Raw genomic sequence first — 11,877 nt, 5'->3', positions numbered from 1 at the left:
TGGTGAACTGAGGACATGTAGACAATCCCTCTAAAATCCCACCTCTCTGTATAATCTGAACAAGCATCCTGGAGTCATTAGGTTTCCTGCTCCCTGCAGTGGGGACCTTGGTCCCATAGCACAAATGGAATGATCCACTTGTAATGTCCTTGCTTAACCCTGATCTGCTTACTCCTCTATAATTTCAAAGATCACGGAGGTCAAGTTCTTGTGAGGGGGATGACCACAATGTCCTCACATAATATTACTGAATCAGCACCCTTAATGAGGAGACTTTGAACTGACGTCCAAGTAATTGAGGCTTCAACAGAAAGAAAACACAATGGATTCAATGACTCCAAATGTTGGCATGCAGCCTGAAAGCCAAACAGATCCCGGTCCTATATAATTCTGTTCTCCAAGTAGGAGGTCTAAGAAATGCAAGGTCTTCAGAGGATACCAGCCCAAACCCCTCATTTTAAAGTCTTGGTTCCTCTGAATCAAATCCTATGTTAAACATTTCTCACAGTAGTTTTAAACTTTAATTACATACTCTACCAAAGCAAAGATCAAAATCTCTACAAAGGTTCTTTTTTATTTTTTATGATGAAGTATTTATTAGTATGTCTCTTTGGAATAGATTTTCATACCCCAGGCCTGAAAAGAAATTCCACATAGAAATCATTCTCAAAACACTTTTTAAATACTTGAGAGTTTGTCCTTTTTTCTCACCTCATGCAATGACTTGTTAATGAGGAATAATTAAAAAAGATTCTTATTAAAAAGAAATGCACTGCATTTCAAAAATATTTTTTAAATGTAAAACCTATACAGCAATGTTTATAATAGAGAAATTCAGATCCAAAGTTTCATCTATACAGAGTGTCTAGACATAGGGTGCATTTCAAATCAATCAATGTGGTAGTAACAAAAGATCTGCTTTATGCAATGTGTCAGCCTAATTGAATGATATAATTACAATCTGTTAATATCCATGTGGACCAAGCAGAATGTCACCACTCTTTTATGTACATGACGATGATGGTTTTGCATTTCTTTCCATCCTGGAATTTGAACACTGATTTCTCTAAATATTTGTGATCCAAGGGATTTGAAAAAGATTCCTCCAAAACGTTTCAAAGAGAATTTCATGAGCTGCTCTACTGGACCCAGGCAGGAGCTTCAGGTTAGGACTTCACTTTGGATGGCCTGTAGAGGGGAAATCCACCCCCAGTAAAACGAGGGCCAGTTGGCTTGGCCATTGAGAGGGTGTTATCCATGGATATTCTGTCATTATTTCTGTAAGACAGGAGGTGAAAGTTAACTTCCTTACCATCTTTTTTCCTCTTTCTAAGTTTGGTGTTCTCTAAGTTCCCTGGGTGAGTTAGCCATTGAAAACTGCTTTGATTAAAGCTTCCAGTTTTAGACAAAGTGGTTGTTTAAGTCTAATTAGGTGTTCGCTCATAACACATAAAATTAGGGAAAGACACAATTAAACGTGCCCTCCTAATGTTGATCTAAATGTGGACATAAGACCTCATTATAACTCAATTATGGACTTGAGACTTCCGACTTGTAATCATCTTCCTGTTTTATAAAACATCTGTTTAGTTCCAAAGATTCATCAGAAGAATCTTTCTCTTGGCTCAGTTATAATGACGAATTCATCATTTATCAACTTTTCTATTTCAAATTTTCAGTGGAAACATAAATATTTACCACACGCGTAAGGTATCTTCATCAAACTTGGACATTTATAAAATACAAATTTTACTATAACTTTAGACAAGCAGAAGTTATTGTTAGAAATAGTTTAAGATACAAGAAAATCTGAGAAAGATAAATAAGATAGTACATTGGGCAACTGATAAAGGGAGTCCTGCCCTAAAATCTATAATGTATCTTCTACATAGATATCCTTTAAATACACACACATTCACACGTGTACACACACACACACACACACACACACACACACACTCAAGTTTCCTGCAGAGGTACCTTAAATTTATACAAATTCCCTATTGTGAATTCAGGGGTCTTACAGAAAACATCTTTGGAACCCCTTTTTAAAAATAAAAGTTAAGCTAATAACTAAGACCAAAACCAATTAGATTTGACAACTGGAAGTGATTTACCTCAGAGGAGAGAATTCCACCTTTTGGGAGAGAATCTGACTAGTTCTACAAACTCTAGACCAGCCTGGGGTTCCAGGACAGGAGAGTCAGAGGCAGGTGGGTGGGGGTGCAGGTCAGGATGGAAACATGATGAAAAGGGTGTTTGAGAAAAATGAAAGAAGGCATAAATGCAAAAGTGGCATGAGTTGCTATTTTATAAAGAGCGAGTGTGGGGAGAACGTCCACAGAGATTATTCTAATTTATTCCATTTGGAAAGAACCTGAAGAAGATTGGTTAATCAATCCAGCAGTTTCTTAGCAGAATTGATTTCATTATTATAAAAAAAAAAAAATCATCCTCCATTAAATAGGACAAAAGCTTTAGCCTTGAATGGATCCAGTTAAGAGGATTCCTTCAAGTGCTTGGCAACTTGTCTACCCCCTGACTGCCGGTAGATGCAGTAAGCACCACCTCCTCCAGCCCTCTCTTGCCTTAAATAACCTAAGTTTTCCTCTCTGAAGTAACTTAAGCATAATGCTTCTGGCTTGCTCTAAGCTGACTGATGGGAATGAAGTCTCCTTTATATTGCCTTTGTAATGCAAATACAGACCAGCACAATGGCTCCCTCAGCCTTCTCCCTTCCAGTCCACACCATCTCAGCACTCTTGTTCTTGCCTCAGTAAACTTTCATTCAGCCCTTGAATCCTTTTGCTCTTCTCTTATGAAGCCCTCTCTCTGTCTGCTTCCAGTTTATGGATCCCCAACTAAATGTAATTGCCAATGGCACCCTAACCAGGGTAGAATGGCTACAAGTGAGCAATTTAGGGAAAGGAGAGGACAGGTAAAGACAAAGATTCTACAGCCATGCTACCCAATAGAAGTTTCCACCATGATTGAAAAACTCTCTATCTAGAGCCTGATGTGGCATCCACTACCTCCATGTGGCTATTTAGCAGTTGAAATGTGACTAGTGCAACTAAGGAAATGAATTTTTAATTTGATTTAACTGTAGTTCTTTTTTAATTAAATACCTACAAAAGACCTATGGCTGGGGGCCGTGCAATTTTAGTAGATGTGCCAATGGGAGGGACTGAGCCAACAGAATGGCATTTCCGTTGGCTCAACACACTATCAGTGTCCAGAAAACTATGGGTGGAAGGGGATCAATAAGGTCAAAGGTGACTAGGCCAAACTGCAGGACCAAGGTAGGGAAGTTGGTCAGCTCTAGAAAGATAATTAACTGTTTACCTAAGTGAGCTATTTGTAACTGTGTATACTAGACTGCTGGTCTCCAAAACAGATGCAAGTACTCTCAAAAATGAGTAAGATGACCCACTGGGAAGTACCAAGAAGGTATTTCAGATTCTGCCCATATTTTGTCTTTAAAAATTAGAAACAAAATCTCAGTTTACTAATATTTACTCACAATGTCATAATAGTATTTTGCATGTGATATACAAATGAAGGACTCCTGGGTGGCTCAGTCAGTTAAGCGTCTGACTCTTGACTTCAGCTCAGGTCATGATCTCACGGTTCATGAGATGGAGTCCCCCATGTCAGGCTCTGTGTTGACAGAGCAGAGTCTGCTTGGGATTCTCTCTCTCCCTCTATCTCTGCCCCTCCCTCACTCACACTTTCTCCCTCCCTCTCTCTCTCCTCTCTCTCTCTAAAGTAAATAAACACTTTTTAAAAATTAAAATAATAGGGATGCCTGTGTGGCTCAGTTGGCTAAGCATCCAATTCTTGGATTTCAGCTCTCAGTATGCCCTGCTTGGGATTCTCTGTCTCCCTCTCTCTCTGCCTCTCTCTCAAAATTAAATAAATAAACATTAAAAATTAAAATATATTGGAGATATAAAACTATTCTAAAATAAAATTTTGTTTTAAAACTTAACATAAATATATATTTAATATATATGCATATATTGGGGGGGGTGCTACGACTTCAAAAGTGTTTTACTGATAAGAGTGTGCACTAGAAATGCTTGAAGGCCACTGAGCTGGATTCATGCCTCACACAGGAACTAGCCATGTTGACATCTTACCAGCTCAATCTTGCTGTCCTAAAATAAAACTAGTGTCTCCACTCCAACATTGAGTCACATCATTAATATCAGTGCTTCTCCAGCTTAGATGTGCATGGACATCACCTGAGGACTGATGTTACTGCACATTTCTAAGGCTCATCCAGAGTCTGCTGAATCCAAACATCAGGAAATGGGGCCTGGGAACCTGAATGTTTAATAAATCCCACCAGTGATTCTGTATCGGGTAGTTGCTAGACCCTACATTAAGACAGACCCATAGGAATTAGCTCAAATTTTTAGCAGGATTTTATTCTACCAAGGAGTTGGCATCTGAATGTGGAACAGGGGAATATTCTGATTTACCAGAAGGGCAAATTTTTACTGGCAAATCAATTTGCATCCAGTTACTTTAAATAGCTGTTTGCCACTAATGAATCATAGGCGGATGTAGCTCTTTCCCCATGTCCCTGCAATGCCCACGTGAATGAAACACCAAACTTGGCTTAAACCCGCAATGTGAGTACTACAGAATTAACTAGATGAGTTGGGTAATGCCACTCAGCCAAACCAAGGTTCAAATCTATTGATTCATCCAAGTCCACTCTCTCACCCTAGCATTAGGCAAATGATGAAAACAAAGTGAAAAGAACATTTACTCTTCCACATGCAGGCATCCTGAAACCCAAAATGTTAACCTGAGATCGCATTATCATCTCCTAGAAAAATAAGAGCTCACGTCAATACCCCCAGCAGATACTGAAGTCAGTTATTAGACATAAAGATGGTTCAGAGCTAGATTATCTAAAACATAGGTAAAAGTTATTCGTGGGCTCATCATTACCATGGCACAAAATGCATTATTGAAAAGTACAGCTTTACCAAGCCTAAACCCCTTAGCAAAATCACCTGTGGTTTTAAGTGTGGACATGCTTTTAGTTTGTACAAGCCTGGCCACGAACCTCATTTGCAAACATTGTCATGGCATAATTATCTCCAAACCATAAGAACAGTGGGGCGGTTGGGGGGGGGTGGCCAGGGAAGACTACATACATTTCCTCTGCTCCGTGTTAGGTCCATCGGTGAGCAGATATTAATGGATCCCTGTTAGGGTCCTAAGGAGAGGCCTTAGGACATGCATGCAAGATGAGACATGCATCTTGCCCTGACACAAACCAGGGGGGGACCTGTAAAATGTCATTTGTTCACCCTGTGACCGACTTTAGACCAGTGGATTCTGTGACTCCATGACCGTCTGCCAATTATTTTCTTAGCAGGTAATAGGCACAACAAAATTAGAATAACATTTGACTAATTCTTACTTCTGAGTGTATTCTTTACGTTTCTGAGCTAGGTATTTCTTCTTTAAGTTCATCAGTTCATTGGTAAGTTTCTCGATTTCATATTTATATTCTTGGCTCTGTGATTCGTACATATTCAGCTCTGAAGACAAAACCTAATGTGACAAATGACAGCAGCATTAACAGAAGATATGCAGTGAGACAATATCCTTTCCTGAACATTTTTCCTAATCTGCTGCCATTTACCTCACTGAGGCTAGTGTTACAAAACCATGCCCAAGTCTAACAGCTAATCCTCGCACTTCCGCCAGCTCTCAAGATCTGCACCGAGGTAAAAATCCAACTGAGGTCTGAAGTCTCATAATCCAGTGACAAACTTAACAAAACCTCTGCTTAAAAGAAGTATCAGGCCACATTCAACGAGGCTCACACATGAATGGTGTAATGTGTTTCAAGAATATGGTGAGTAGAGACAGAAAAACTCCCAGGCATACAGGATAAAATTGCTTTTAAAGCCTTTTTAAAAAGCATTCAGAGAAGTCATCACTAGGGACAGTGATTCATTTGAGGATTATGGTAAAAAATTATTCTGGAATCATCCTGCCACCACCACCACTAAGTAGGCATTCAATTTCTGTGTTTTCCTAGGTTGCTGTTCTGCTAAATGTCTATCACCTCTTTACTGTGCTCTTTGGGACTCTTCACAGGTTGTTTCTTTCTCCAGGCACAGTAACGCTTTCCCCTGAGAATCAGGGAGCTATGATATGAATGCAAGAGAGTCCAGGGAATGTGTAATAGGAACCCTGATTACCTGCCTCTTCCACTGTGGTGTTCAATAGATGCTGCTGGTCTTGGCTGGGCAAGAAGGGTGGGCATTTACTCACCTGACCAGGATATGTAAAGCATTCCCGAGCTAGGGGCACACCTCACAGAAATCAAACGGAAGAAAGGAAGGTTACCATTCTAAGGGGCATGCAACAGACTTAGACTTATTTTTTCCTCTTGCTCACTATTTTAAAAATTTGCACAAAAGGAGGATCTTTGTCCTTTGAGTGTTTACCTGCTTCTGAACTCTTTCCTTTAATCTCTATGAAAATGATTCTGACTATGTTATCATGAGCTAAAGAGTAAGACTTTCATGTTGGGAGAAAATCTGCCTAATAGTTAAGCAATTAGGAACCAAGGTTCTGTTTCCAAACAATGACTATAGCATTTCCTAAAAGAGTCCAGATAATGAGGACAAACTAGCAGACAAGCTCAGTACCACCACCTCTGAACCTCTTCCACCAGGGGTCATATTTCCTCAGAGCAAAAAAATCTAGATTTCCTGAGTTAAACGGTTAAAAACACCAAAAAGCTCCTGTGAGTCATATAATGCTACCCAGTGCTAAGTGTGGCTATCTGACAGCGGCATAAAGACAGACCTGTGAGAAAATGAGCTTTTATTTTATTTGGAATACTCAATTGTTGAGAAGGGTGAAAATGATCAAAAGATTATGCCTCATGCAAAACTCACACTACGTCTCGGGATACTCGTGTGAAATAAACACTGTGAGTGAGAAGTTGAAAATTAATGTTCTAATTACACTTCTGTTTCATCTGCCTTTTTAAAGAAGAAGGATGTGCTTGTAAAACGTGCTACTTGTGAAGGGATTAGCACTATAGTAGTCGATTTTACCCCAGGCAGAAAGGCAACGATCACCACCCTTGTCACGCAGGTAAGTTCCAGAATTCAGCTGGTGTGTGCTACATTCTGTGCATGCGTGTGTATAAGACTTCCCTGACGTGCCAAGAATATCTAAGTACTTGTTTGGGAGGTAAAGCTCCAAATATAATGGGAACACACAGTTTCTGAGAAAACTTTTTAAAAAGCACGTGTAATAATAAAACATTCCATCTCCCCAGCTGACGTTCTTAAGTCGCCGAGAAGGGAAATTATGCTAACAGAACTCTAAAATGATTTTACTTTCCTTTCATAGCAACTTATTTGAGAGATGGTCATGAAGGAGGGCCCTGGGGGCTGGGCAGTAGCCCGTGCTTTCTGTACATTTATTTCAGGTGGAATGGAATTGCAAAAACCTGCTTTGGCACAGTGGTCTGCTTCGGTGGATGATGGTGTTAAAATATTTCCTCTGCTCTTCCCCACCAACCACATCCTCTACCTCATCTTGAGGTGGTCCCTACACACCCCATCCCCCGAATTTCCATTCTGTCGCCATCACCCTCTCTCCAGCTCTTTCCTTACTCGCTCACCACCCCCTTTCAGGAAACAGAGAATTGTGAGGTCTATTAGTCTACATGCTGGGTGGGGGGGGGGGGGGTAGCTCTGAGATGTGCCCTGCTCCTCCTGGGACTGGAATTCTAAAAGAAAAAAAAAAAAAAAACAGGCCAACCTCCGTGGAGTGTGGCATTTGGGAGCTGGGCTCCTTGTACTGAGGGCTTGTCGGGTCCCCAGCAGGTGGCCATCCTCTGGCCAGGAAAGCACTGAGGCTCCCACTTACTTTCAGCTGCTTGGTCTTCTCCCGCAGCGTGTGACGGTAGATCTGTAGCTGTTCCGCAGCCTCGGGGCCGGGCTGCCGTGCCAGGATGTGCTTGAGTTCCACATACAGTTTCTCTTTTTCCTGGTGGAGAGCACACCCATAAGGGCGAGAATCAGCCCCGTCAAGACAGGGAAAGCGCCTTTGCCAGCACGATCAGGAGAACATGGGGCCACCTAGGTGACTTCAGAGTGCCCCACCGAATACATCCACCATACATTCTATCAAGAGAGCATCAAGCCAACCCTGGTCAAGGGCTTAGGATGTGCCCAGCATTTGGATACAAATAATAAGGCAAATGAGGAAGGGAAAGTCTCTGCTACCTAAGCTTATGATCCCATGACCAAGAGACAAGGGCAATGATGCAAGATTGGGGCATGTGCTGTGGCCAGTAAAAGTAGGGAGTGGGGAAGGTTTCACAAAAATGTCATTTGACTTGTTGCTTGAAGAATGAGTAGTAGTTTTCCCCAAGCGAAGGGAGAAAAGAAAAGCTTTTTAGGCCAAAGTCCAGAGTTAGGACAGGGGAGAAGTGAGTCTAGTTCAGTAGGTGCACAGGAGGAAGTAGTGGAGAGAATAGGCTGGGCTCAGGTATGTTCCAGGCTGTGTGGTCTGGGAAAGGATAAGCCATGCCTGGGTTTGTCTTCAGAGGAAGAGCTCCAGCAGGAAGGCAGAAAACAAAGTGAAGAGACTGCTCAGTGTACCAGGATAAGCAGAAGATGAAAACAGATGGACCTAAGGCAACTAGGTTGGAAAGGAAGTAGATATGAAGACATTCCCGAAGTAGAATCAGTGGGATTTGGTGAAAAAATCAGACAAGTGAGGAAGGAAGGAGCAGGGCCAAGAAGACTCCAAGGCTTCTAATATGGATACTTTGGGGGCTGGAGGGTGATGGTGATGGAGGCAGGGAGGCTAGGAAAGAAGGAGTGGGGAAGGAGGGAGGGAATTGTCCCCACATTGTCTCCTGATTATCAGTGGGGTCCGGATATATGGAGCTTGAGACACAGTGGGATAGCAACAAGAGGAGTTGAAAATGAGGTCCCAGAGTTTGAACTGAAGAGCAAATTGGAACTGGTGGTGGGTTATGGCTACAGCCATGAGAGCAGCTCCACCAACCAAGGATGGCTTCTGGGGTGGCCAGGAACTTGAGGTCTTTGGGAAATCCAGCATATCAGGGGAGGTAAGGAAGAAAGACACAGAGAAAAGGAACAAAGGAGAGTAACCAAATGTCCCCCAAGCAAGAAATGGCAGCGTTTAAAAAGGGAGGCATGATTTGATGGGTCAATGTTATCAGATGGGCTAAAAGAAGAAACCTGAGAAGGACTGAAAAGGGCCTTGGGGGAGGGCTGTTAGGATGATACCACTGACCTTAGAGAGGTTGCAAGAACATTTGGGGAGCAAAAGTCACAGAGGCTGGAAAAAAAATCAGAAGGAGGAAGTAAAGAAACTGAGTCTTTTAAGCAATATAACATGGGAAGAACAGAACCCTGGAAGTGGTTTGAGAGAATAGGTAAAAAGCCATGAAAACTAGGATGTGCACATTTGTAGAAAGAATGGGCTTCCTAGGAAGCCAAAGCAAATCATAATTTTGTAATTAAATTTAACCAACAAACAATATAGAATTCCCATTTGTACCCTAAAGTTTAATTGCTTGTAATGTGTTTTCAGATTCTTGAACTAAAGATACTACATACAAGAAAGATTTATTTCCTAGGCATCTCAGTTCCAGATTCCCATTTCTCTAAACTGCAATAATTTGAACAAACATTGATAAAGACTAGTGTGTCTACTCATTTGTCTCTGTACATATTTATTTCCCTAAGGTAATTGTGTTAAAGGAAAAAAATATAAGTAAAAGCCCTCTCAATAAATGACACATCCAGGCAAATGGAAACTAATTTCTACCTGGAGCTAAGTCTTCTTAGCATCGCCATCAAATAATCTGTTTTTGACAGAGAACATGAGAGTCATTAAAAAAAATTCGGTAAAAGAAAATTCATTAACTACTCATTGTTACCATTTGCTTTGGATTTTCCTTTCCCCCTGGCCAAATTATAGAAATTTGCTCACAAAAAAAACATGACTCTACTTTCAAAAGAATGTATGTAACTTAAGAATTAGTTGGATGGTGGGGCACCTGGGTGGCTCAGTCAGTTAAGCATCCCACTTTGGCTCAGGTCATTAGCTCACAGTTTGTGAGTTTGAGCCCACATTGGGCTCTGTGCTAACAGCTCAGAGCCTGGAGCCTGCTTTGGATTCTGTGTCTCCCTCTCTCTCTGCCCCTCCCCCACTCATGCCCTGTGTCTCTCTCCTTCAAAAATAAACAAATAAATAAACATTAAAAAAAAGAATTAGTTGGATGGAATAAATTCTGGAGAAACATGTATCGAAATATAATACTCACCATTTAAAAAATAATTCCAGAAATGACAAGTAAATCCAAAATCCCACGCAAAAGAAACTTGAACAAATAGAATTACAAAGTGGTGATTTTCCTTTGTTAAACAACACCTCCCATCACACCTTACAATATAATCTTCCCAGTAAATGGATGTAGCAAGCAATGGGAAAGATGTCAGGAGGTGAGTTTATTTGTTATAGCCACTTAATGCGTGTTCTGTTGGAAAAATAACACTTCTGACAAGGCTTCAAGATTCAATTTGGAGAGGGTAATAAATATGTGGAGAAGCCCATGAAACTGTTTCGTCCATTTGTTTCAGCTCCCCTTCCTCTATACCAAATTACAGGTAGACTTGAAAAGAACCCCACAATGACAAGGAGGAAGCAATCTGGTTTGGGATATAATAGCATCTTAAACTGAAAAGATAGTCTTACTCCAAGAACCTTAGAATGTTTCCCAGGTGTAACACTTTTCAACTGCTCTTGGCAGGGAGGACAGAGACACAGAGGAGAAAGGCTGGAAGAAGCAAATATTGTTATCTAGTCTCCTAAGTGAGCATCCCAAGGTCAACAGGAATGAACGGTGTATCCTTAAGACCAAAGTGTGATAAATCAAAAATCTACTCATGATATACTCATGAATCACTTTTTCCATGTGACGCCTCCTGTGGGGCTTCAAGATATGTTATAACGCTGAAAGAATTTGGATGAAATCATGCTGCATAATTCCTAAGGGCTACACGATACTATCAGTAGACGAATGGGGCCAGAAGGTGAAATCAGGTTCAGAGCCAAGTTAGAGCACATAGAGGTAAGAGCCTGACTCAGCTCCCTGCTCTCTGGACCTACACCAGCTGAATGGGCTCTGCCCACACCCTCTAATAGGTGTGTAATCTTCACATACAGAGTGAATGATGCTGCCATTTATCCTGCCTTCTCCTACCACCACTTCCTGGGGTTTTTTCAAGGCTGCAAAAGGAATTGAAATGGATTTATTCTAAAGAAATAACTCAGTGACTGAACAGTGAGAACCCATAAGTGTGGAGAAAACTGAAGAAGCAGAGTGAATTACCATTAAAACTGTTGGCGTATTCAAAGTCGAAAAGTTCTAAGAGTTAAATAACCCAGGCCAAGTGATGCGTGTGTGTTCATGGTGGGTGGAGAGAATCCCAAATGAAACTTCAGGGACCAAGAGAGTGGAACTAGGAAGAGCAGAGGGAAAAGGAGTGGGGGGTACTGGCTAAAATGCACTACCAGGCTTCAACGTGCATGAATTTTGGTCTGTGTTTACAATGGAAAACCTAACTGATGAAAGCAGAGTGAAGGCTAGTCAGCATTAACATTCTAGCTGTGTGTATCATACAGATTTGTATTTTGGGAGAGCATGCTGGTAATTTAGATAAATATGGAGTGTTTGATGGATTGAAGGTCTTAAGTACGATTGTTTTCCAATTTATTTCTCTCCTAACCCTCTACAAGGGCCAACCAAGCTCTTCAAACATTGTGCAATGGTGTGTATAA

General features: G+C 41.2%; 1 protein-coding gene across 2 annotated transcripts in view; it reads right to left on the bottom strand.

The window, feature by feature from the left end:
* Positions 1 to 554: 554 nt before the first annotated feature.
* Positions 555 to 11,877, bottom strand: part of CFAP58 (cilia and flagella associated protein 58) — a 106,034-nt gene continuing 94,711 nt past the window's right edge. The window contains exons 16-18 of one of the 2 annotated variants that reach the window (XM_045438827.1): positions 7,924 to 8,043; positions 5,444 to 5,577; positions 555 to 1,278 (exon numbers count right to left, since the gene is read on the bottom strand). In XM_045438827.1, coding sequence (XP_045294783.1) covers positions 1,167 to 1,278; positions 5,444 to 5,577; positions 7,924 to 8,043 — 366 coding nt within the window. In that variant the 3' untranslated portion in view covers positions 555 to 1,166. Of the gene's footprint in view, positions 1,279 to 5,443; positions 5,578 to 7,923; positions 8,044 to 11,877 lie in introns of those variants that run through there. The other variant, XM_045438828.1, reaches the window with a different exon arrangement.

The sequence above is a fragment of the Leopardus geoffroyi genome, chromosome D2 (genome assembly GCF_018350155.1).
Source record: "Leopardus geoffroyi isolate Oge1 chromosome D2, O.geoffroyi_Oge1_pat1.0, whole genome shotgun sequence".
In the NCBI taxonomy this organism is placed as follows: Eukaryota; Metazoa; Chordata; class Mammalia; order Carnivora; family Felidae; genus Leopardus; species Leopardus geoffroyi.
Note: the sequence above shows the minus strand (reverse complement) of the source record. Positions and strands in the feature narration are given on the sequence as shown.